At 45.0% G+C, this 27,373-nt stretch overlaps 2 protein-coding genes across 2 annotated transcripts in view; both read left to right on the forward strand.

The window, feature by feature from the left end:
* Nucleotides 1-27,373, forward strand: part of LOC136124126 (PALM2-AKAP2 fusion protein-like) — a 153,184-nt gene that overhangs the window by 90,916 nt on the left and 34,895 nt on the right. The window contains exon 3 of the mRNA XM_065878541.1: nucleotides 2,293-2,423. Coding sequence (XP_065734613.1) covers nucleotides 2,293-2,423 — 131 coding nt within the window. The remainder of the gene's footprint in view (nucleotides 1-2,292; nucleotides 2,424-27,373) is intronic.
* The window catches only part of LOC136124125 (PALM2-AKAP2 fusion protein), a 269,905-nt gene that overhangs the window by 8,628 nt on the left and 233,904 nt on the right, over nucleotides 1-27,373 (forward strand). Inside the window, exon 2 of the mRNA XM_065878539.1 lies at nucleotides 2,293-2,423. The gene's annotated coding sequence lies outside the window, so the exon portion shown is untranslated. The remainder of the gene's footprint in view (nucleotides 1-2,292; nucleotides 2,424-27,373) is intronic.

The raw sequence follows: 27,373 nt of genomic DNA on the forward strand, positions 1-27,373 counted from the left end.
TCCTAAACAACAGAAATGTATTTTGCCACAATTCTAGAGGCTAGAAGTACAAGATCAAGGTATCAGCAGGGTTAGTTTCTTCTAATGCCCTCTCCTTGGCTTGTTGATAGCTGTCTTCCTCAGGTGTCTTTACATGATCTTTCTGTGCTTGACTGTGTCCTAATCTCTTTTTATAAGCACACCAGTCATATTGGATTAGAGCCCATCCCAATGACCTCATTTAATGTTAATTTCCTCTTTAAAAGCCCTATTTCCAAAATAGTCACATTCTGCAGTAGTGGGGCTTAAGACTTCAATGTATGAATTTGGGGGCGGGGACACAATTCAGCCCACAGGAGAGCCACCAACATACACACATTGCACCAGGAGCTTTCACACATGATTTTATATTATTAAACAATGCCCTATAAATTTTTAAGTATTTTTTTTACACTTTTCTGAGTAGTCCTTGCAAACTATTTTTTAAATTAATTAATTAATTTATTTTTACATCTTTATTGGAGTATAATTGCTTTACAATGGTGTGTTAGTTTCTGCTGCTTGCAAACTATTTATAACACATTTACTGGCAACATGTTAGCAATGCTGTGTAACTGTTTAAGCACGTTGGGGTGAGAGGGTGGCTCCTGTCTGCAGTCACTTGAGCAGTACAGTTAAGAATCATATGTGAACAAACTGGCATCTTTAATGAAGGGAAAGCTGCAGGTCAGGAGCTATAATTATGCCTCTCTATGCACTCTAAGAGTGACCAAACAAATCTTCGCCGACGACTTGTAATTCAAAAGGAAGAATAACACCAGTGAAAACTATGGCCACCTGGACACCACCCTGACGGTGTGTTGCTAACAAAAGGTCCAACCAGAAGTGCAGGAATTCCAGCCACCAGAACTTGCTCCTGTACATCTTGCTTCATGCTGCTGAATGGTGGCCTGACTTCTCAGTAGAATGGCAGATCAGAACCATTAATGAATTCTAATTTACTATTACTAAATATTAGTAATTTTTAGTGACTCATTTTATAGGTTCATAATAAACAGCCCTTAACCCCATGTAAAATGAGAGTCTGTGGACTTGTGTATCTTTCGCTTGTAAGAGCTTTCGAAAGGAAACCAGTAGTCTGAATTGTGTGTCCACAATGTTAGAGACATAGTCCACATTCTCTTACTTCCGTAAATCATATTTAATTGGTTCCAAGCCATGCATGACCTGGCTCTTAGTCATCATGAGAGCTCCCTTTCTTCCACTTCCTCACCCTAACTAATGAGCTCAAATGAGATTCAGATAGAGGGGATGCCAGGGAGCCAGAGAACCTAGCACTTACTCTGTTGACTGGCTTCAAGGCCATTATTCCAGTCCTTGCTGGGAAGAACTTGTCGCATGCCCTTCTTCTGGCAGAATTGGTGATGCATCCTCACAGTGGCCCATTCCCATGACCGCCGACCTGCCCACAGGGATGCTCAGCCATGGTGTCCAGCCTCTGGCAAACATCCAGTAACCACCAAATGACAACTAGGTAACCCAAATCAAAAATCCTCTCCTATGCCTTACATGCTTTGCTCTTCATTTTAGGGAGTTTCAACATGCCTTTCTCTTGAGCTGTTTTCATTTCCCTTCTCAAAGCACTAATCAGTCACTCCCTCCTAACCACTGACCCAAAACACGAAAACTTTTCATTTTACTCCATGATTATATTGGGACACCGACACAGGTGGGGTGCATAATTTTAGTACCATTAAGAGACAACTGCTGAGGTTGGTTGGGAGTCATTAAAAATGAGTTTTTAAGAAGAGGCGTGACATAGATTAATCTTTTAAAAAGAGCACGTTAAGATGGACTGGATATTACAGTGATCTTAGGAAATGTTATAATGGAACTGTAGTTGCATAGCAAAATGTGTTTATTTTTTAGAGACTCGTACTAAAATATTTATGGGTGCCATGTCATGATGTTTGTTATTTACTTTAAAATGCTTTGGTGGAAAGAATATATGGGAAAATATGGCAAAATGTTTATAGTTGTGAAATCCAGATGAGATTACACAGGCATGCATCATATAGTTTCCTCTGTTTTTCTGTATGTTTTCAAATTTTTTAATAATCGAAAAGTGGAAATCAATCCTTTTGGCGGCTCTCTGGGCCTTAGGCGAGAGGGGCAAGTAGGGGGCCAAGTAGTGAGAAGCGATTCAGGTGGACGCTGATGAGGGGCGGAGCTAAGATGGAGACACCGCGGAGGGAGAGGAGGGTGTGGACCGAAAGGTATCATCTAGTCTGTTCTCTTCGCTCATTCCCACAGTCCAAAGTGCTTCGGGAAAAATGGCTGCTGCAGGGTGTACCTGCTGGAACTGCGGAAGAGGAGGAAGCCAGGCGGCGGCAGTCTGAGGAGGATGAGTTAAGAGTCAAACAACTTGAAGGGAACATTCAGAGGTAGGTGGTTTCCAGCCCAGGCCCCCAAGCTGTGACTTTACAGTGCAGTAACCACCTCTCTCCTCTAGGGGGCGTTTCTCAATGCCGTCCCCTTTTCCCAGGGCTTTAGAATTATCTTCCTAAACAGAGTAGGTACGTTGTTGCCACTGAAACTTTTCCATATAACCCAGAATTTTGACCCTGTGTACTAAGTATTGTATTAGGATTCACACAGTACAGTGATGTCTTCATGGACCAACTAGGTGTGGTAAGCAGCTTGCCCCTTCACTAAATGTCCCGTTTTTGAGTTCTTCTGTCAGCTTTTGTCTTTTTCCTTCTTGAGCTCAGGCTGTTAGCTGTTAGTGGGTCTGTTGTCAAATTTGCTACATTTGATCAATTTGAAATGGGAAAACTGTAGCCAAGCATCTTGGAATTGAAACTGAGGGCACCTCTGTGAGCTGTGTGCCTGGACTCTAAAAAGTAACTTTGTATTGTCTAGTTTCAATGCTCAGAGGGTGAGTTGCTTCCTTTATGGTCCTCAACCAGGTTCTGAACATTTCAGTCTGGGAGATAAGTGATCTTTCTATGGCCAGTGGCTGACCAGGCCCAGACAGAAGCAAAATAAATGTAGGTTTCCACCTGGGAACTGTAGCCACGCCAGGTCCCAGGGCACCCAGCCAGGGATGTGAGATGGTGGGGGAAGATGGTGTGTGGAGATGCCTTAGAACGAAATCTCCCCTGCCACCTTATCCCACCAAATTCTGCTGGAAATCTCACCTTGGAGAGGGTCATCTCTTTCTCCTGAGGTTTTGAGCTCTTTTAAAATACAAAGAGTAATAGCTAACTTGCTACCAGTCATTTGTACCCAAGAGTGAATGAAGCTGGTGAGGGTACCTAGGGGACCCCAATAGCATCACCAAAGGGAAAAGCAGACTGACTGTAAGCCCCAAAGGCCTGTGTCCCTACTTTGCTTGAGCCTTTATGCCCCTTAAAGAGTTCTCAGAGCAGCTTGCCCAAGCTTTGTTTGTGGGGGAAACTGGCTAAGAAAAAGTTTATATGGTGTGTGTGTGTGCGTGTGTGTGTGTGTATGTGTACATATACATACACACACATACACGTACACACGCACTTTTTCTTAAAATACAAAGGATAAAGGCTAAATAATATATATATGCATATATATATAACATTGGAAAGGCTAAATTATATATTAGTGTGTGTGTTTATGTGTATATATATTCCATTAGAAGAAGAAATTTTAATCCTGTAAATACTGACATCAAGCTTGTGAGGACAAGTACCTCCAGAACCCCAGGAAAAGAAGGGACTTCATGTTAGAAGCCCAGAAGATAGAAAGGGGAGGGGGTGGGATGAAGTAGCTCAGAGTCCTGAGCCTTGGGGATTCCCTCTCCTCAGAAGTGGCTCGCCTTGCTGCATCTTAGACAAGATGAGGGAGCCAAGGATAATGGGAAATATTGACAGTAAACTGAAGAGGAAAAGGTAGCTCTGAGACATGGTTTTATAGGTTTGTTTTTAAGTCTCAAAGTGGCAAGTCCATGGTGCTTTCAGCTACAGTGACAGTTGATACCGTATAGCATCTCTTTATCTTTACTCTTGTTAAAAGTTCCAGTCCATTTTCTCTCTCTTTCTTACTACACTACACTCCAGATGGGTCTGGCACCAAGCAGATGCTCCATAGCTGTTTGTTGAATGAAAGGATTGGGGCTGGGACCTCTGCCTGGCAGAGGGAGGCTGGGGAATTACTCTCCAGTCCAAGTTGGCAAAATTCTAGGAACCAAGTGGCCTGGGCACTGTCTATTCACAGCAGGAACCGTGATTCAGGTTCACATGGGGCAGCATTATACTGCTGAGGAGTTCTAGGCAGGAGGAAGAAACAGGGATGAGAATTTCAGGCCCCCTCTGGTATGGAGGGAGACAGTATGCACATGGATGGGCAGAAAATTTGATTTAAAATTGTTTTTTTAAAACCTGGATATCTTTTCTCACTGAGCCTGACATGTGCATTCATTTCATGTAGTAGGTATTATTACAGATGGAAGGCAGACAGGATTTGGAAAGTAGGATAAAACCAGTTCTGTGACCTTTTCTGGTTTTCTTAAATGGCATCAGAAAACGTGGTCTTCAACCACACTGGCAGTTTCAGTTTGGCTTGAATACAAATATATTGTTGTTCTAGCCCCATAGGTGGTAACTCTCACCTGTGATGAGCCATTACACGTGGGAGAGAAGTCTTAAATCAAGACTCAGTTTTGGCTAAATTAATCATTGGAGCGAGATATAAGAGTTAGGAGCTGGTTTGTGGTTCAGGTGGGCATGACCATACTCCGAAAAATAAAGAGAATCTCTTTTTATCCTTTGAGTCAACAGAAGAAAGGGCTCATTCAATGCATGCAGGCAATCTCTTGGAGGCCATTTAAGAGAGAGATTCCCAAGTCAGAAGGAAAGAAATCATAACAGCCTAAAGGGGTGGGGGTGGGATGCTTAGGCCTGGATTCAGGGGGCATTTCCTTCTGCCATAACCACGGCTTTGCTGGACATCGGCCAAATGGGCATTGGCCATTTGTTGGAGAAGGAGCTGTGTTCCCTGGAGCTGCTTTTCTGTAGCAGCAGGGCTGCCAGTGGGCATCATTTCCTCCCTAGGGCCTCTTGAGGGAGGAGTTTCTTCCTACCTTAGATGTCAGTTTCTGCTTCCCTTCATCTTACTGGCAACTTCTCTTCTACAGTATTTAGCATCTTTAAGCTTCAGTCCCAAGGGAAGAAAGGAGCTCTCCCTGCTCCTTCCTTAAAGGATACTCAGTCACCTAAGACACTTTTCTGAAGTCAAGCATTGGTTCTTTCTCATACTCTTAGTCACTTGAACTGCTTTAAAGGTTCATTGTAAACAGAAGCATCCTTCAGTCTTACAAGGTCTTTGTGGATGGGCTGGCCTGGCTCTGCTAATTTTGGCCGAGCTCGGCTAAGAGACTCTAAGCTGTAGGTTGGATGCGCCTGCTCTCATTTTCCCTGCGCTAATGAACTAATCGTGACCATTTCCTTTTACGGCAATGGCAGAGGTGCAAGGGGGCTGAACAGGCAAAAGGCGTAGGCTCAGAACTGCCCGTGAGCCATTAGCCAAAGCAAGTCAATGGCTAATCCCAAAACCCAGGGGAGGTGGTAGACAGTCAGCCTTTTAGAGAAAGGAACTCAGAGTTATGGGGCAAAGGGTGCAGATACAGGAAAGGGTGAAAATGGGTACTAATCCTTCAATCTTCCAGAAGCATGATTGTTCAATGAAAAACTGCAAGCATTAGGGAAAACTGACCAGCAGGAGGGAAAGTACAGAATAGCCCAATGATGAGAAAGAGGATGAACTAAAACAACTCAAGAATTCGGAGGAAAAGGAAGAAAAGAATAAAGGAAAATATGAGTGGCTTTGAAATAAGATCTGATCTTTATGTAATAGGAATCCTGGAAACGGTCTGCAGGTCAAATGCAGCAGAACCACTAAATTAAGGAATTCTAAAGGAGTTTGAATTGGAACATTAATTTGTAGATCTTAAGATTTGGGTCCACCTGTCTAAGTCCTCCGCCAGCAACAAATTAGATTTTCCTGAAGAGACATATGAACTCTTTTCAAACTATATTAGTATATAATATAAATGTACTAAACTATATTAGTACATTTAGGCCCTGAAGGTATATTACTCCCTTTTGGTGAATCAGGAGTAGCTTGAAGAACCTGATGGAGCAGCAGAGAATAGCAATCCAAGAGCAGGGAGAATGCCTGCAAGGAAAGATTGAGGGAAATCAGGGTCAGTTAGTTTAGAACAAGAGAAGATAATGATAGCAACCTAACTCAGAACTTCAAGTGTATGTAGGATTTAGGCCACATCTGAATTCTTTATGTGTTGGCCATTCTGAATATGATAAAGACTTAAAATAAAGCATGAGAATTTGCGCTTAGACATATGTCTGTTTCCCTAGATATCTTCAAGAAGAAAGAACATAACCACCTTTCTAATTCTGATTCCAAAATTCTTTAGGGTGCCAGTAGCCATATAAGAAGTTCCAGGTTTACAGACATGTTTTCTTCTGAGATGTTATTTGTAAATTGGCGGTGATTTGGAACTGAGAATGTTGTCTGTTTTTAAAACTATTATATGTGGTGCTTAGGTTTTTAGGGCAGCCCACAAGGAGGACGGGAAGGAGGGGAGGAAGTAGGGAAGGAAGGAAGGGAGGGAAGGAGGGAGGGAGGGAGGAAGGAAGGAAGGAAGGAAGGGAGGGAGGGAGGGAGGGAGGGAGGGAAAAATGTAACTAGACTATTAAATCTGGGCATTAGAATCACTTGGGAATAAAAATATGAATTCCCAGGCCTCATTCCAGGAAATTTGGATTCAGTGACCGAGGTGAGGAGGGAGCCCTGTAATTTATGTTTTTCAAACAGTGCTCCAGGTAATTCTTTTGCATGGTCAGGTTCAAGAACAATTGCTATAAATGGAAAAAAGCATAGATCATAAGTGAAATCCCATTATAATACCTGTAAACCCTCAAGGGAAGTGAAAAGTAAATAGTGTTTGGAAGAAAATTGATTTCACCCAAACAGATAAAGAAGGACAACCCTAACCCTTGATTTCAAACTGAGTCAAAGCCTTAGTACTTTGACTCAAGGAAATTTGAACCCTGCTTTGGGACTCCTGTAAGTGGGAATAAAGCTGTCTCTCTGGCATTGGGCTGAGGTCTCTCTACCATAGGTCCCGCCGTGGAACCAAGCTTTTCATTTGAACTTGACTGGAAACAGCCGTGGTTTACCAAACTAAAATTGATACCCGTCAGGAAAGATGGCTGCTTTCCCAAAGGCCAGAAAATGCTACCATTTTTCAAAGGTTTCTGGCTGAAATTAAGAGCACGATAGCCTTGAAATGATGACTTCAGTGATGACAAATGATATATCAATTGTCAAATTCTTTTGCACAACTTTTCACAGGGCAATTTCAGGATGGCCCCATCTGTTGATTATATTCTCGGCTCACTAGAAACCAGGAGCAAAATAGGCTAAGAAAAAAAGTTGGAATTGTTGAAAGCAAAATCTGTACACAGATTTCTTTTTTCTTTTTCTTTTAAAAAAAAATTGGATATCACATCTGTCTGCTTTATTTCCCATTGGAGTGCTATATTGAGAAAGCCCAAAGGATTGTTTCTGGCTTGGGCCCGTCATCCACCATTGTCCATGCCATCACTGGATGTGATGCATCCCTGGGGGCCACAAGTGGGTTTCCCATTGATGCTTTTGGAGATTTTAGGCAGTTAGATTCACACTAGCTGTATCTGTTTCACATCTGCTCCAATCAACAAGTCTTGTCACTTGCCTTGTGGTTTTCTCAACTAAGATTCTCTTTCTTATTTAACCAGGTTTTATTTAAGTGTTTGAAATATAGTGTTCTTAACTTTCTTTGGTGAGTGAGAAATATGAGGAAAATTTGTCCCCCCACCTTGGAATTACTCCAGAGAAGATGAGAAACCTCATGAAGTGGTAAATGAAAAGGGAACAAACTGTCGCAGAGGCAAGGTGCTGATTCTAGCTCTGCTGCTAATTTGCTGTGTGACTTTGGGCAAATCTCTCATCCTCTCTGGTCTCAGTTTCCTCATCTCTTCAGTAAGAGGTCTCTCAGGGTCTTCCAGATGTGGTATTCTGAGATCCTCTAATTTGGGAGGTTGGCTAGAGATCCCTCTTCTGAACAAAGAGATCTATGCAGAGAAATATCACTATATTGTGGAAGGAAGTAGTTTTGGAGACAGGCCAGAATCGGGGAAAGAGGTTAAGTTCTCAGGAAACAAAAGCTCCGTGTGTAACTGACTCATCTGAGAGGTGACTAATTCATCTGAACAGCTGTCAGTTCTAAAGTATGTCACATCGAAGTATTCATTGAATAAGATATCGATGCCTCAGTTGCTAACCCAGAGAGGGCCGTGCAACTTTTTAGAAAGAAAATTCAAGATGCAAGTGGTCTGGTTCAGCTCTGCTTCTGACTCAGGATTCTTTGGGTGCCTCTGTTGGTCTCTGATGGACACCAGAATTCACTTAACTTTCCACATTCTTAAGACACTCGAAGCAGAAGACTGGCAACACCAGGCACAAGCATGTGTGTGTTATATTATGGGACTTTGGCAACCAAGAAGATGACAGTGACCCACAAATAGCTGTTCTAGAAAAGGCAACCACAGAAATGTTCATTGGAGTCACAAAGGACACTTGCTTGGAACTCAGCGTGTTCTTTCTACTTGCTGTTTTTTAGTCTGTGATGTGCTGTTGTTTCTTGGCAGGGCACAGAGCATGCCACGTTGGCTCTCCACATCTGTGCACTCCTGGCCACATTTGGCAATCTAGTCCTGCCAAATTCCCATTCTTTTTCTTTCACTAAAATAAATCTTTATATAGTGTAAACCATATGGTGATATAATGGTAGCACTATATTGTCTAATATTCATTGGTCTCTTACTCTGTTCTGGGTACTGACTTAGCTTTGGGGCCTCCATGAATTCATTAATATTCTCATTTCATCCCCAGAACATTCCCACAAAGTAGTTGTGATGTTGATGATACCCATTATACAGCTGGGAGAACCGAGGCTTAGGAGATAAAGTAACTTGCTGCCCAGAACGACCCCTTTAAGAAGTGAAAGAGACAGTATTTGAACTCAGCTCTGCCTAACTCCAAAGCACATTCTTAAAAATCTCAACAAAAGTGGTTATTTTAAGCTAAAAATCTCTGAGACTTGTGATATTCAGTGAGATCACACCAAAATTTCCCTCGTGGTATAAGTGGATGGACAAGTAATGTGCTCCTCCCTCCTCAGGGACCTTGAATGTGCTCCGTTGGGCATGATCGTCGTGACTGGGGAGGCTGCCCCCTTCAGGTTCTTTCAGGAGGTACAGGTTCCATTTTAGGTTTGGTTCCCTTGCTTTTCTCTCTGAAGCCCTTTGCTCCCGAGTACACTTCCTTGGTTGTCTACAGCCTAATCTCTGCTGGAAACAGTGTATGGTTATGTAAAGGGCCCCCAGCACAGCACACTGGTTAGGGACCTAGACCTTAGAGTTTGATTGACCTTGGTTTGAGCCCTAGTTCTGCATTTATGAGTTGTTTGATCTTGGACAAGCCCTGTAACCTCTCTGGACTTGAGTTTCCTCACCCGTACACTGGGGATAACAATGCCCGTTGTGAAGAGTGGTCGCAACATGTAGAGATCACGTGCATGTACAAGTGCCACATACAGTAGGCTGTCATGAAGTAAGAGTAGTGCTACTGTTACTGTTATCTCTATCCTTCTGGAGAGGGTTTCCAACAGTAACACTATTGACATGCGGGGCCAGATAATTCTTTGTTGTGGGGAACTGTCCTGGGCTTTGCAGGATATTTCACAGCGTCCCTGCCCTTTACCTAGTAGATGCCAGGAGCCCTACGCCCACCCCCAGTCATGACCGTCAAAAGTGTCTTCATGCATGGCTAAATGTCTCCTGTGGGCTAAAAATCCCCCCACTGAGAACCACTTCTCCAAAGCCTGGAGTTACAGGTGTTGATACTAAGATAAAAATCACCGCCTCAAGTAGCTTCAGAATACAGAACCCTTAAAAAATTTATGAAGATAACATTAATGATTCTTGGGGCAGAATGACGTAAAGTCTTTCAGTTAGTTGAAAATAGGAGTCTTCGCTCGAGCACTGAGCCACGAAAGTCAGTTCTGTGTTAAAAAGAAGTGGTTCCCTTTTTTATTGGCATCCAATGCGGTGCTGATTTTGCAAAGGCAGTGAGTTTATGACAGTTCTACAGTTCATAAAACTGTGGAGTCTTAGCACATGCATAACTGAGGTGCTGTTATCTGGATCAACTTTTATCTGATACTCCAATTTGCAATGAACCCGGAGAGTGCGAGGCAGTAGACAGGCTCTCCCCAGAGGCTAAAAATTGACAGGAAGCTTACTTCCTCACAGAGTAACACCCAAGTCCACATTGGAACAAGTCTCATTATCACAAAGAATCCTCCCTTGGGATGAAAGTTATGTTCTCTGCAATTTTTCCCGGCTCTCTGGTCCCTACCCTGCCCCCTAGGGACCGCACAGAAAAGTCCCTCTTTATAGACTGAAATCTGGATGCTTCTGCGTTGTGGTCAGCTTAGGAAGCTGGGTCAGACAAGGGAGGAAGCACTCTGAAATTGCATTCAAGCACATCTGCGTCGCACGTGCGTTTCCCAGTTGCCGATAGTGGAAGAGCCTGCCGCCCGACGTTTCCCAAGCATCTTGCCTTACTCGGGTTTTGTAGGCTCCATTATAATTGCCTCATTGTTGGTTAGGTAGATTGGGTTTAAAGTACCCGGAATGATGAAAAGAGTGGGAGAATTCCATCCATACACTGAGACCACGTAAGAGCCACACTTGGGGAAAGTTTGCATTTTGCGGCCCTTAGAACAATTGCCACAATTGAAGGAATTATGCAAAGTCAACTTTCTTGGTATCTGGTCCCAGGCTTTTTGGCCTATGATTGCCATAACTCAAGTTTCCTCTCTACAAATGCTTTGAAAATAGTATTTTTCTGCCCTAATAGCTTATAATGTGGTCACTTCTAACCCCTCTATATTCTTGATGGATCAAAAACGTCAGGGGTCCTTTCGATATTTTCTTCCATGGTCTTCACCAGCTGTATACCAGTGTGCATTCTGAAGGCAATGGACGGTCTCTTGGGTCCTTTCCATCAAGGACAGTCTATGATCTTACAACATGGGGGCCTTACAGTCAAGTCTGATGGCTGAGGTCCAGCGGCCTTGGGGACCAGGCAGGCTTTGATGGGAAGCAGACTTGCAGGCAGGCTGACCCGACACCTCCACCACCACAGTCTGCAGCCAAGTCGATCTCCTGAGCACAACCCCACCTTGTATGCTCTCTTTTCACTGCTTAGGCCCAGAGAAGAGTCCTGTGGGACCTGCTTAAGACCTGTCACTGCAAGGCCTGCCTCTCCTGGACTTTCCAGTTTCTCCTCCCGTCAGGTCGAAGCCTTGAGCCCTCCAAGGCAGCAAGTGGGAGATAAGCTCACAATCCCTCTCCCGTTCTAAGATTCCAGTTCCCTAGCTGACGTGCAAAAACAGTAGAAGGAATGCCCCTCTTCTTACTGTTACCCCAAAAGCAACTTCTGCCATCAAGCGTTCTTTAGATCTCTCACCCAAGGCGTAAACCTTAACAGTGGGAATTTCAGGCCACGTGAGAGGAAAAGGGTGCGCAGCAATAGATGAGTTAGGTTTAGGCCATGTTTATTAGGAGGCATTTGCCTACATCCTCATTCCCACCCCTTTGTGGAGAAACGATTTTTGAGCACATTTGGTACACATGTGCAATTACACTTGCAACATGAAGAATTAAGGTTTATTGTGCTCACAGATTCTCAGTCAGGAATTTGAGCAGAGAACAGTGGTAGTGGCTTGTCTGTGCTTCGCACTATGTGGGACCTCAGCTGGGAAGACACAAATGGCTGGGGGTGACTCAAGAGGCTGTGTGCTGGAATCACCTTCATGGCATGTCTAGAGCCTCAGCTGGGATGACTCAAGGGCTGGGTGGCACTAATTTCCTCGGCACCTCCACATGGCCCTTCCACAGGCTGGCCTTCTCCCTGCATGGCAGCTGGGTTCTGCGAAGGAGCACCCCACGGGGAATGTCTAGAGAGCAGACATTCCAAGGGAGCCAGCGGAAGCTGTAAGACTTCTTCTGTCCCTGCCCCCCTTGGAACTCTGGTAGCATCACTTCCACTGTGTCCTGCTGGTTTCAACAGAGCCACTAAAGCCAACTCAGATTCAAGCAGAAGGAAATGAGAATCTTTACCTCTTGACGGGAGTGGCAGGGTCACATTGCAGAAGAGCATGTGGGATGGGAGAGATTTTTGTGACCTGTTTGGAAAATACGATCCGCTTCAGAACCTATGTTGTTTGGTGCAGATTTGAAGCCTAGTCTTTACTATTACGTAGTTTTTGTTTGAATGTTCCATTGATTATTATGTTGTGTTCCTCTTTATTTTTATGAATCTTAAAATTCTTTTTTTTCCTTTTTGACTGCACCACATGCACTCAGGATCTGAGTTCCCCAACCAGGGATGGAACCCGTGCCCCCTGCAGTGGAAGCACAGAGCCCTAACCACCGCACCACCAGGGAAGTCCCTTAAAATCCTTTTTGATGCAGTTAAAAAACAAAAAAGAATTGAGGAATAGAAGCCCTAAAGCCACATGTGAAGTGACAAGACCACAGTTCCCCCTTCTGTCTGACAGCAATCTCCCTCCACCCCAGCCCCCCACTGCTAAGCCTTTTGATCTCCTTTGAAACAGAATCTCTGTTGGAATAATGCACACTCCAGGGATCTCGGAGTCTCACGTTTTTCCCTCCCATGTGAAAAGGCAGAGGAAAAAAGTGAATAATGTTTGAATATTGCCAGTGCACAGAGAATATCTGTAAGGTTAGGGACATTTCTGCCAGCACAGACTGTCACCCCAATCTGGGTGCCTGGAGGAAGGATTTTAAGCACTGCCATGGTATGTGGCGTGAGGGTTGCCACCTTAGCCAGATTCTGCCTGGAAGGACTAGACAGCTCAACGCCAGTGACGTTCACGGCCATTGCTGGACCACATGGCTCTTTAGTGCAAATTAGAAAATGCAGCTCCACATGAGGCCACCATTTGGAAAAACCACTGGCTGGATTCTAGCCTCCTCTACTCCTTCGGCAGGTGTCCGCGGGCAGAAACAAGCTGTATAAGCACGTGCATTGGTCCTGCTCACTACTCAGTCTCCTCTGGCCTCCTTCCTATCGGTCATTAAGGTATTCCCAGTTACCTCCCATTCTTTTTTTTTGCAGTACGCGGGCCTCTCACTGTTGTGGCCTCTCCCGTTGCGGAGCACAGGCTCCGGACGCGCAGGCTCAGCGGCCATGTCTCACGGGCCCAGCCACTCCGCGGCATGTGGGCTCTTCCCGGACTGGGGCACAAACCCGTGTCCCCTACATCGGCAGGCGGACTCTCAACCACTGCGCCACCAGGGAAGCCCCTACCTCCCATTCTTAAATAGTCTCAGATAAGGCCAGAGGAGATGGAGAGGAAGCTTTTTACAGGCCACTGGGGAACACAAACAAGTAAGCCATCAATTATAAGCTGGTGGGAAAGCTTCTATCATGGAAGTTCAAAAAGAGTCTGTGGGAACATATGCAGGGGAGGGGTACTTAACACTCAGATGAGGGAGTGCAGGTAAGACTTCCTAGTGTGATGTGTGAGGAGAATGTGTTTTTTAGCTCTTGATTTTATCTGCTGTTGATTTTCAGCAAATTATTTTGTCTTTTTACATTACCTTACCTTGCATTACATTATATTGTATTACATTATGTTCATTCTTGACTAGGATGTAAGTTCCCTGAGCACAAGGACTTCATGGATTACTCACTGTATTAGTTTCCTGAGGCTACTGTAACGAATTACCAAAAACTAGGTGGTTTTAAACAACAGAAATGTATTCTCTCACACTTCTAGAGACCAGAAGTCCAAAATCAAGGTGTCAGCAGGGCTGTGCTTACTCCAGAGGCTCTAGGGGAGGATCCTTCCTTGCCTCTTCTAGCTTCTCGTGGCCCCCGGCATCCCTGGGCTTGTGGCTGCATCACTTTCCTCTCTGCCTCCATCTTCGTATGGCCTTCTTATCTCCCTGTGTCTTCTCCTCTTCTGCCTCTTAGAAGGACACTTACCATTGGATTTAAAGCCTATTCAGGTAATCCCAGAGGATCACATCTCAAAATCCTTTCATTACATCTACAAAGACCCTTTCTTTTCCAGATAAGGTCATACTCACATGTTCCGGGGTTAAGATGTGGACATATCTTTTGGGAGACCACCATTCAACCTACTACACCCACTATATGTGTGTGTGCGAGTGCCTACAATACTGTATGGTGCCTACTAGGTTGCTCTCAATAAATATTTTTTAATTTAATTGATCTGTATCAGCTTTAGGTCATCTGTAAGATTGTCATGAGGTTGAAAACAAACATTTATGTCTAGAGATGGTATAGGGCTGAGATTACAGCAAAGAGTATCAGCGTCCCACTTGCTGGTTCAGTTCCAGGGTCTCCACTTGCTGTCTGTGTAATCTTAGGCAAGTTTCTTTAGCTTCACTTTCCTCTACTACAAAAAAAAGATAATAAAATAATGAAACAAACTATTGGGTAGCGGCGATGATTAAATTAATATATACGGAATGCTTAGAAAGTACTTAGAACGGCCTAGGACTTGGTGCCCAATCGGTTTTAGCTTTTATTATAAAAATAAAAGAGTGATGTGACCATGTACAGTATATAAATAACCCCAAATTATTTGATTTTTACCAGACTCCCTCTCCACTCTCAGAAACAGCTGAGAGGGACGCCGCCACCTTAAGCTTAGTACACTGTTTAGAAGTCAGCTGCAGCTGGACACACACGTCCAGTGGTGACTTGGAAGTACCAGCCCTCACCCCTAGGACATCCAGGGCAGAGGAAGAAAGGAGGCTGGGAGCACAGCGCGGAAAACTGCTGCCTTGCAGGGCTGGGAAGCAGCTTTTGTCCCCAGGGCAGCTGCTCCCCCTCTGGTTCCCTCCGGCTCTGTGATCAGCTCCTATCTGTTACCCTGAGGCCTTCAGCAGAAATTCTAAGGCTTCCAGGACCTGTCAGGTAAAGTGGAGGATGAAAGAACAACTCCAAGGACGAAAGAAGTAGGACAATATGATAGATTTGAGAAGAACTCGGACCAGTTGTGGGGCAGACTCAGTTGACTAGGGTGAGAAGCTAGAGTTATCTCAGTGGGTTATTTTTTTTTTTTTAATGTAACCTTGTGCTTTCCAGTTGCTTATTTTTTTAAAAATTGTCTAGGTTGTTAGAGTGATGCCCTGCTCAGGTCCTTAGGAGACTTGCTTTGTTAGAGAAAAATGGCTAAACCCAGTGCTATTTAAACTGTGTCCATGGGGCTTCCCTGGTGACGCAGTGGTTGAGAGTCCACCTGCCGATGCAGGGGACACGGGTTCGTGCCCCGGTCCGGGAAGATCCCACATGCTGCAGAGCGGCTGGGCCCATGAGCCATGGCCACTGAGCCTGCGCGTCTGGAGCCTGTGCTCCGCAACGGGAGAGGCCACAACGGTGAGAGGCCCACGTACCGCAAAGAAAAAAAAAAAAAAAAAAAAAACTATGTCCATGGACCACTTCTGACCAGGCAACTGTTTATTACCAACTGTTTATTACCAGTCATTACCAGTCTATGACAAGACAAGGACAGGAGTTGCCAGAAAGGTGTTTGGAAACCTTAATGGCAATCTGGCATTGTCATGACGACCAAGTGGGTGCTCAGTGGCTCTGTCTCACTGAATAGACCAATTTGCAGTTTGTTGCATTTCTTGGCAAGTTGCATGTGTCATGAGCTGAGTTGAGTGTCTGTGATGGGTTGGGATAAACCCTAGTCCTTGACCGCACTGCTGCAAAGCAAACACCAGAGAGAAGAATATATGCCCCAAGATATGGTTTTTGCCTAAATGTTTAAATACTGTCATCGCCATCTCTTTGCACCAATTTATCTTTAGATCTAGAAAAAACCTTACAGAGTCTTTAGACTGAGCACCTCCCCACACCTGAGGCCAGGGCAGACGCCAGGACTCTCAGAATGACCCAGCCAACAGTGATCTTCCTGCAACTAAACCCAGGTCCCCAGTGCTCTTGTAGAGCTGCCATCCTTGCCTGTAGCTAATGCAGAAGAAAATCTCAGCCCCTGACAAGGAATCACAAATTCCAGATTAAAGCCCCAGAACGATGATATGGTTTTCTTGGGAGCAGCTGTTTTATAAACAGGATTTGGGGGCATCTCAGGCCTTCCATACCGGGTAATGTGCTGCTGCTGGGGTCTGCTCTGTGAAGCAAAGGACAGGACTCGAAACACTGACCTTTTAATATTAGCCACACAGATGTCTTGCTATGTGATTAGTTAATGTCCCAGCTGAATCTGTAAATAGGAATAAGAATAACATTTTCTGTCCCTGGGGACATCCTAAAAATTTTGGTCAGGCTGTAAGAGGAGGCCCAGAGAGATGACTTGGCCGGGGAAATCATCTGTAAGACTCTCTCCATGGTTAAAAAAAATCATCTGAGGGCTGGAAGAGACCCTTGGCAACTGGTGTGTTCAGCCCCTGCCTTCATCTAGGACTACAACTTCCACCATTTCGAAGTGATGCATATGTCTCCTATTTTTAAAGAAGGGAAGGGAGATTCTACAATTGGGTGGCTATTCCTTTGGCCAGTGCTGTCATGGCCTTGACAATATAAATGGAGCCAGGCAGGGAGGAAGCCATCTTCAGGGCACAGTCCTACTGTGGGAGAGTCAGAAGGGACATCCTCATATCCCGAAGACGGTGGCACTTAGGTTCCAAGTGTGTCCTGTGTCTTGTGGAGTCCGATGCAGCTCTGATAAAGAACATTATTAAGATGCTCCTTGGGCTCCTCTTTAGATGGTATAATGTCACTGGCTTTCACATGTCCTACATGGAATTTTCTCCAGCCATCTTTTGCTTCATTTAGTAATTAACCCCAGGTTCTCTTTTGCCACTCCTTAGGCATGAATCCCAGGCTACACACAGAACTCTAGTAGCAAGAAATGTGGATTTTCCACAGGTTTAAATATTTGCCACTCAACCTTTTATCAGAGAGCTCTGAGGCCAACCTGCCATCCTCTGTGGAAGGCGGAGTGGTTTAAGGTCAACAGTAGGCATTCTCTCTCAACTCGAATCTTCACTTCACTACTTCTCATGGCCTTGGACTGCTTACTTCATATGTCGTGCCTCAGTTTCCTCATCTGTAAAATGGAGATACTGATAGTATATACTTTGAAGATTGTTGAGAGAATGAAACGAGTTAACACATATAAAGTGCTCAAAATAGTATCTGACTAAGATGCTAGATGCTATTTTTCTACCTTGACCCAAAGCCTAGGTTTGCTTCAAGCGAATGGAATCAATCTCAGACCAAGTTTTTTCACTCTCCATTTATTAGAAGGGAGTTTCATTTATTTCTGAATTATGTTCCAAATCATATTCACTTTGTTCCGTATAAATAAGTATGGTTATACGGTTGTTTTTTCTTTGGAAGGGGGGATTGGGAGTGACTCCATATCACCTTTTGAGAGATGCTCTTTCTTCTGCTCACCTCGTCTCTCTGAAATTACACTGTGTTTGCTTCCAGCTCATTCAGTAAGACAGGGGGTGTTGAGGGGCTCACTTACTGTTTAGATTAAATGTTCTTTCATCACTGGAGTATGGGAATTTGCATTAAAATAAATTGTAGTTAATCACACTAACAAACCAGAAAGATTTATGATTTATTAGGGCAAAACATAATTTACTGAAGTGTCCTTTGAAATCTATTTGTGGCTGTCTCTGTTCTCCAAGGAGAAGCAATGTTGGATACACCTTTAAAAAGATTTTGAACGAAAAGGGCACATAAGCAGTGGTACCCTACTTCCTTTGCCACAGTTGCACCCTTCACACCTGCCCCAGGTCACAGCAACACCAAGGTCAAGCTCCCAATACTTCAAGTACAGATGTCCGTCACCTTCGCTCATACACATGCATACACACTCCCATTCTCCAAAATTTTCTTTCCATAATGTTTCACGGAAGAGGAAACAGATCTCCAAAGTCCTGTCTTTCTCAGCCATTTGAAGCCATTTTGCAGAGTGCTGAATTCATGGTTCCACTTTTACATACGTTAGAAATACCTCCTGCCTGGACTAGTTTATGTTCACATTCATAAAAGCCGACAGGTGTTTCCTTTATTAGGACATGCTCAACATTGCTTGTTGAAGGATCGCCCCTTTTAAAAGTCAATCTAGAAAGTAAAAATTTGTAATCTTGATAAAAATAAGATAATACTTGTGAAGATTCTAGGAATGCGTAGCTGACTTTGGAACAGCCATTTGTTGTAAAACAGTCTCCCCATCCTCAAACTCCACCAACTCCATACCCCGCCTTCACTATCCATCCTCTCTCTCCTCCCCTTCAGCCCCAAACTTCTTGGAGCATCAACCATGCTCAGCACCCACCCTCTTCACCTCCCATCCACTCTCCTCCGTGTCTTCTGACCCTGTACTTGCCACGCCACTAGTGGCTCAGTGCGATGGAGACTTTTTAATCCTCACCTTAGTTGACTGTTCAACATCAGGTGAGACTCCTGAATGCTCCCTATTCCTTGAACCATCCTCCCTCCTTGATTTACTTGCCATGACAGTATCCTTGATTTTCTGTCTCCTCTTCCTCTGTCCATCCTTGAGATGTTGGGGTTTTTGGGTTCTTATCCTGGTGCTCCTCTTACGCCTCGTATTCTAAGTCGTATCATTTGCTCCCGTGGCTTCTGAAATAAAAACATTCTCTCATTCCAATTTTTTCTCCAGAGCTACCCATTCAGCCAGCCTTCTTCTGTACATCTCAATTTGGATCTCACCTAAACACCTAAACCTCAACATGTTAAAAATTGAACTCATTACTCTCTCTAATTGGTTCCATCTCTTTGGTTCTTAATTTCTTGAAAAGCACCACTGTGCACCCAGTTGCCCAAGTCTGAAACCAGGGCATCATCCTTGATTCCTCTCCCCGTCTCAACACCGTGTCCATTCACTCATTTTACATCGCAAATATTTCTAGAATGCTTCCACTCTTTTCCATCCCCATTGCCATGACACTAGTCCAGGCCATCATTACCTTTCACGTGGGTTGCTTCAACACCCAGTCTCCCTTCCTCTAGTATTGTAGACTTCTAGCCCAAACCTTATCCAGCCACCAGAAGTATCTTTCAAAATTTCTGTCTGATGATGTCGCTTTCCAGCTTAAATTTCCCCCATTCCCTTTGGACTGTAAGATAAAATCCACACCCCTTCATGTTTATGATATGACCTCTGCTTGCCTCTCCAGCCTTATCTCTTCCTCCTTCTCCGATCACCGGCCACCCCAGTCACTCTCTGCTCTCCCTGGGTCAAGTGCTTTGTCGCTGCTATTCCTTCAGCCAGGAACACTCTTCAGTCCCTCTTCACTTGGCTAACTCGTATGGATCCTCCAGGCCTCAGTTAAGATACCGCTTTCCCTAAGCCCTGAACACTGGTTTGCTGTCCACAAGAGCATTTTTAGCCTAGAACTTACTGTATCATAGCACATATGAAGCTGTTTTCTGTGTCTGTCTCTCTCTCTCCCTCCAGCATCAGCTTCCTGCAGAGTAAGAGAGTGTCGTGTTCACTTTCGTATTCCCAGATCCTAGCATACTGCTTGGCACAGAGGCTTTCGTATATAGTTACTGGAAGGAGGAAGACCAGAATGAAGGTAGCACAGGTGACACACCCGCAGTTGCTTTAAGTATAAACGCCTGTGAGATTTCTCCCTGACAGGCATTTCCTACTGAATATTGGGCCTTTGTCTCCGTTACTGTGATTGACATTTAATCATGACATGAACTAAAAGAAGGAGATTGTTTTCTTGGCATGGCTCTCATTTATCTAGAAGTATGGACAAGTACTGCGATGAGCAAATGGCCATGCTCGCAACTGATTGCTCTGATATGGTTGATATAATATTCATTTGGAGCAAGATTATTAAATAGATATTCATTGAGCATCATACATAGCAGTGGGAAAGATGTTGGAATTGTACAAAAGAGGTCAAAGTGTTCTCCCCTGCTCTTAGGATCTAACAGTTTAGGTGTCCGATGGATGGAATATACACATGACGGGTTCCAGGAACATATCTTCTACTACTCAGTGTAGTAGAAGTTCAGAAAAAGGAATGATCATTGAGGGCCTTAGTATTGGGGCTTTTACCCTGGTGGGATATGGCTGAGATCAATCTTTCTAAGATGTATTCATTCATTCAATAAACATTTAACAAAATGCTTATGATAGAGGGCTTCCCTGGTGGCGCAGTGGTTGAGAGTCCGCCTGCCGATGCAGGGGACGCAGGTTCATGCCCCGGTCTGGGAGGATCTCACATGCTGTGGAGCGGTTGGGCCCGTGAGCCGTGGCCGCTGGGCCTGCGTGTCCGGAGCCTGTGCTCTGCAACGGGAGAGGCCACAGCAGTGAGAGGCCCATGTACCGAAAAAAAAAAAAATGCTTATGATAGAGACCAAGCTAGGTTAGAGATAAAGATGAAATGGTATAATTGCTACCCTCAAGAGACCTATAATCCACTCAATTATAATGGAAGACCACTCTTCTAGTTCCTTAATTGTGGGTATTCAGAGATCTCCTGAACCTTCTGGACTTATGTTTCTATTGCTCATGTTTCCTATCATTTGATGTTAGAAGGTCCCCCTCCAGGAAAGACTTCATACCACCAAGAGTTAACTTTGACCCTAGACAGCACGTGATGGTCCCAACCCAGAACTTTTAATACGTGAATCTTTTAAAACGTTGATGGTTCATAGCATCACTTCCTTCGTTTTTACTTCTAAAAAATAAAAGATGCTAAGTCAAGTTTAAGATGCCTCACTTCATTGGAAGGAAATTCCAGGCTCGTAGGAAATGAACCATGAAGGCTGAGTTGGGACGTGAGCTGAATGGCTGTCACTGAAATGGAGCAAACACACATGGACATCATCACAGATAACCAGAGAGAAAAGTGGGGGCCCTTCCTTGACCTCAGTGAGGCCTTGGCCCCTTTTAGCCCCGAGTCGGGTCCCAGATTTGCAGCTGGACTTGATTTACTGGATGATGCAGTCATGAGGACACTTGACCACGTGCGTGTTGGATCGGAGCTTAACTGGCAAGGTCAGCTGGTTGTCATGGACGCTCCATGCTGACCGAGCTCATTTGGCTTGTGACAGCTCAGCCACCTGTTGTAAACAGCTGAAGGGGGCCTGGCTCCACTTGGAGGCTTTTACTATCTCTGGCACGTTGTCTCTGCCTGGCGGTTGCTGTTCTCACGGCATCGCCCTCTTCATGGGGAGCAGTGGTCCAGCCGTGGCTAGCATGAGGTCTTCCTTCTACACAGGATCTGTCATCTCTTTGAAGACAGGAGAATCACAGACCTAACTATAGAAGCAACTGTGGAGAAAAGACTGGAAAAACAGGTTGGAACCAGATCCTAGAAGGCTTTGAGTGCTGACCTGAGGGACTTGAAATTTATCCTCGAGCCCATGGAGCGTGATAAACATTTCAGAGCAGGGGAGTTGTAATAAGCCCAGGAGTGAAACTAGTATGCTGGTTCAGTGCTGCAGTTAGAGAAGGAGCGAGGCAGAGAAGTCAGGGTAGACTGGGAACCAGCTGGGCAGACGCCTCGTTTAGGTTGGGCAGGGTCGAGGAAGACAGTCTACCAACAAAGGATGGACCAGGACACCAGAGGGCAGATCAAACAGGTCGCTCAGTAATCCTGAGATCCTCATGCTGGAGCCAGAGAAAGCATCAGGCAGAGGTGGCCCAGGGCTCTGGAGAGTTCCCAGGCGGAGGCATTGGTGCGCCACGAAGGAACATTTCCAACCTCGGAACCAGTTCTAGAGCCGCTCACTCGTGTCGTCATAGTCATCGTCCTTGTCATTGCCCTCTTCCTCCCCCCTTCTTCATCCTCTTCCTTCTCCTCCTCCCCTCCTTTCCTCTCCCCCTTCCCCCTCCTCATTATTATTATTATTGATCTCATCAATATCTTGAACCTGAATAGAGTTCTCCCATGAATTAGGAGTTCCTCTTCCCCTGTGCTTTTGAAAGACTGAGCAGGGGCTTATTACAAGATGCAGTGAAAAGAGTATGCTCTTTGGGGCTTCCCTGGTGGCGCAGTGGTTGAGAGTCCGCCTGCCGATGCAGGGGACACGGGTTCATGACCCGGTCCAGGAGGGTCCCACATGCCGCGGAGCGGCTAGGCCTGTGAGCCATGACCACTGAGCCTGCGCATCCAGAGCCTGTGCTCTGCAGCGGGAGAGGCCACAACAGTGAGAGGCCCACATACTGCAAAAAAAAAGAGTATGCTCTTTGGCATTCACTGACCTTGCTCCGAACTTCAGCTCTGCACCTCATTAATGGCATGGGATTTGGGGCAAGCTATTTAACCTAAAGGAGGATGGATAATAGGTATCTCCTTTGGCTCTTGCGAGGCTTCACTTAGTCAATGTATGTGAAACGTCTAGTCTGTGCCTAGCACAGGATGTATGAATATATTCCCAGCTCCTGTTAGTATCCTCTTGTGTTTCTCTTCTTATAGCACAGAGCTTGTCCTCTGTGGATCTTGTTTCTCTCTAGCCAGCAGCAGAACCTTGATGGGAGGGATGTGATCAGAACAATAGTGTTTGTTCATTATGAAGTCAACTCAGCCATCCCCCTATTTTCCATTGCACTGGTTCCCTAAAAAGCTGTACAGTAAGCCATCATGTTAATGCAGTAGAGCCGTGGTCCCCAACCTTTTTGGCACCAGGGACCAGTTTTGTGGAAGACAGTTTTTCCACGGATGGGGGCTGATGGTTCAGGCAGTAATGCGAGCGAGCGATGAGGGAGCGATGAGGGAGCGGGGGATGAAGCGTCACTCGCACTCACCTCCTGCTGTATGGCCTGGTTCCTAACACCGTCCGGGGGTGGGGGGGATTGGGGACCCCTGCAGTAGAGTAGCTGGATATACTAAGAAGCCCTGCTTGTGGTCCTTTGTCAAGTGAGATGTGTCATCATTGAATTCTTTTATATGCGGATTCTGTTGAGTTCAATTCATTTCAAGGTGGAGCCTACCTATGAACTTATTTAGCTACTTAGCCGTGCCTCAGCTAGCACTTAGAGTAGAGGGCCCCAAGGCCTTATCACAGAGCCTGCCTGTCTCTCTCCAGACACATGTGGCCCTGTCTGACTTGTAGATCCAAGGTTGCACGTGACTGATTTGCCCTGGGAGGAACTCCCTGTCCAGAGGCAGCACAGCTAAACCCTTACCCTGGCCCAGATGAGAGGAGGACATGGTGGGGGGAGGTGTGCACTTGGTCACAGGCCGCTACTCAATGCCACAGGCACCCAGCATCTCCTTTGTGCAAGTCCTTAGGATGGGTGCTGGGGTTCCTGAGATGACAGTGGCCTCTGCACTTGGAACCTCACAGGCTTCACCATCCTCTTGTGCTTGAACTCATGAGCCAGATATCGCTCCTGGCCCTGGGTGCTGAGTTATTAGATGTACGGGTGAAAGAGCTGCTCCTTAAGCAGAGGGTCAGGGACACCCACGTGCTGGAGCATGCTGAGCCAGCCTCAGGAAGGGAGGGGGCTTTGCAGGAACGCACCCCGCAGAGCCTCACTGCCTGCCGCTTTCCAGATGTGGGAAGAGCCAGAGGCCTTGGGGTCTGTGTCAACACTGTGACCGGCCTTCAGTGGTAGGGAGGACATGTGTTGGCCATACTGGACCACAGGGTCACTGATTGGGTTGTTAATCACTGGCCTTTGGGGACACCTGCTGTAGCCCATTGATGGTGTCTTATTGTCACATCTGCATCTTCTCAGCCAGTTTCTCTCCCTGTTACAGAGCAGGGAACAAGTTAGGTTCACAGGTTTTGGCTGGAGATTTCCGCACACACCACTAGGGGCAAGCGCACTGTTCCTTGGAGAGCAAGTGAACAAAGCATTGAGGGCAGTGGACATTTTAATGTTGATAAGTTGAGCTTCCTCTTCCCAAGTAACCACATGATACCAAATCCAAACAACAGCAGTTTCCTCCCAGCTATCAGTACTTTATGTAAATTTCCAAGCACACTACCTCAGTTGGTGGAATATGACTTTACCCGCCACTAGATGGCGCCCCATGTGCGCATAAGCCTCTTCCACATTGAGAACTTGAATTCGATTTTCTGGATTTTTTTAAAGGTACACACACACACACACACACACACACACCTTGACTTTCACCATCCTTGAAGACAATCATCAATTCTTTAATTTTCCTTTTAGCATTCAAATTATGGGCTTAATCACATTCTCTGGAAAATTGGCTTAACATAGGAGTCTATGGGTGTTCTTAAATCTTATGGACCGCAAACCGTGTGATTCAGAGGCTGAATTTGAGTTTATTCCATTAACTAGTATGTTTTGGTTTGTCTTGTAAAGTACTGCATACGGTATTTTAAAAATAGTCTTTATTTTTTTCTTAAAAAAGGTTATAATTTTAAAGTGTAAATGATGAATATATCACAAAAATTTAACACAGTAGTTTAACTAGCAAACATATATATTTTTGACTAATATAATGATGTCTTTCTTGGTATTTAATTATTTTTCAAATCCTACCTTGTCTTTTTTTTTTTAACATTTTTATTGGAGTATAATTGCTTTACGATGGTGTGTTAGTTTCTACTTTATAACAAAGTGAATCAGTTATACATACACATATATCCCCATATCCCCTCCCTCTTGAGCCTCCCTCCCTCTCTATCCCACCTCTCTAGGTGGACACAAAGCACCGAGCTGATCTCCCTGTGCTATGCGGCTGCTTCCCACTAGCTATCTGTTTTACATCTGGTAGTGTATATATGTCCATATATACACTACCACTCTCTCACTAAAAAATAGTCTTTAAATTCAATTTTTTTAAAAGACACCAGAAGAGAAAGGGAGAACAAACATTAAATAATACTTCTTCCATGGCAGGCAGTGTTCTGAGATGGCTTAAATGTGCTTAAGTGTTAACACATTTAATCTCCAGAGCTTAGAAAGAGCTCTTCCATATACATCTTTATAACCATCTGATAACATCTAATAGAAAAGGAAGTAGACACTAAGAGAAGTGGGAGATTCTCCATTGTTTCAGCCAGTAAATGGCAGACTAATGGAACTCCTGACCTGGGCTCCTTTGCAGTACATCCTGCTGCCTCCTACTGGTCGAAACAATCAGGAGAGGCTTTGCAGAAATCAGACGGTGGCGTAAAGGGTATTTGGATTCTGCTTTCTCTCTTTTCCTTTGTCTCAATTCTTTTATCTATAACATAGGAACAAAACAATCCCTAATTGCTGTGAAAGAACTTCATCAGCTGTCTGCTATTATTATTTGGGGGGATAATTTGGGTTTTTGTGGGAATATGAGAACTCTCATATGTGAAGCTTGTGATCCTTCACTCATTCACACAAAAAAACATTCCTTGCTCCTGTGTAAGATCTCCCACCCTGAGGTGCCTGTACTATTTCAATACTAAATCTGGTTTGCCCTGAGCTCTCTCTTACAGCTGAATGTTGCAGTGAGATTTCCTGTGCTTTCAGCAGGTGATTCTGCCTTAGCCTCAGGATCCAGAAATAATAGGCAATGGGAAGACAACTCCAGGGGTGGGACCCAGCTGACTAGAGAGTTAGCCAGTGCCAGTTCTGTACAAGCCAAACCACCAAGAAAAGGCAGATCATTTTTTTAAAAAAAATTATTATTTTGGAACACAAAATACTCTTCCTGTATCCAAGAGTTTCCATTTCAAATGGCAAATCAGATTATCCCTTTGACAGAAGGCTTCAATTAAAAGCCCAAGTCTCTGGATGGGTTTTAAAGTGCATTCTCCTTCTTTGGACCTGATGCAGGTCTTGCTTCTAAGAGTTTCTCTGTTTTGGCTTACATAATGCTTTGTGACCCAGGCTTTTATTCCTACACGGGATCATTTTGTATCTGGAGGTTCTCATTGGCAGGCTCTTGATATAAGGAAGATTCTGTTTTTCTTTGGGATTTGAAAACCCAGAAATAGACATCCTTCTCATTTGACTTCTCAAGACACTAGATGTTATAAAACAGAATCAGGGCTGATAAGTGGTATCAGGATAAAGTTTATCAGAGAAAATACTTACAAGTTTATTTTAGTTCTGAAAGTTTTTGTCTCAAAACCCCATAATAAATGTGGTGTGTGTGGCTTTCTTTAACTTCTGCAGCTCCTCTGTGGGACATTGGTCCACTCAGCTGCATTAAGCAGGGTTTCCCAGAGCTCAGACCAGGCGGGCTCATCCACCAAGGCCATTCTCTCTCTACCAGCCCAGCCTCCAGACTGCCAGAGGGCACCCACGAGCCAGGGCCAGGGGGGATGTAGCTGCTTCTCAAAACCAGATGCGCCACTGGAAAAGGGCCCCGCCGGGCCTTCTCGCTGGCAACTTAAAGACAAAATGTCTCTGTTGTATCTGTAATATGGAAAAATAACAGGGAGCTGCTAGAAGGGCTCTGAACGTGCCAAGGAAGAACCAATAATGCAGGGCCACGATGTGCCTACAACCCACGCAGGACACTCAGGGAGGACATGGTGTTTGGTGTTGACCCAGCCTCTCTGCTGCAGGGGAGAGGGGAGCCTCAGCATCTGCCGAGATTCCATGATGACGGTTAGTCTACAACTCCAAGCCCTCTCCTGCTGCAGCCATGGGAGGGCAGTGATGCAGCTCTTCAGGCCAAAGGCTGGTTTTCCTTTAGAACTCGAGACCATTTCAGTCCTTGGAACATTTTCAATTACGGCCTCAAGACATGAGGTTCAAACTCATGTCTTGGCCAACTCTTTACCATAGACCATCAAAGGGGGCACAGATGGCTGCAGCTGTGTTGCCTCCCTTGCCCCGAGAAGAGGGGCCCTCTGGTACCTCTAACAGTCAGGCAGTTGCAGGGAAGTGACCAAAAGAGAGGTGGGCAAGAATGGAAAGCCGAGGGTCTATCTAGCCCCTCGCAGACTCTCGCCTCAGCTACTTTTGCTCATAGTTTCACAATTACATGTCACTCAGTTTTTTCAGCCCAGCCTGTGACACCACATTCATGCAAAAAGGTTGACTTAGGATATCCTCAGTGTCATTATAGCATCAGTGTCAATCAGTGGAAGCCTTTTTTGCTTCCTATAATAGTCTCTGTCAAGCACGGCCTCCTCATCTCTTGCCTGGGTAAATTTTTTTTTTTTTTTTGCGGTACGCGGGCCTCTCACTGTTGTGGTCTCTCCCGTTGCGGAGCACAGGCTCCGGACA

The sequence above is a fragment of the Phocoena phocoena genome, chromosome 6, assembly GCF_963924675.1.
Source record: "Phocoena phocoena chromosome 6, mPhoPho1.1, whole genome shotgun sequence".
Taxonomy (NCBI): Eukaryota; Metazoa; Chordata; class Mammalia; order Artiodactyla; family Phocoenidae; genus Phocoena; species Phocoena phocoena.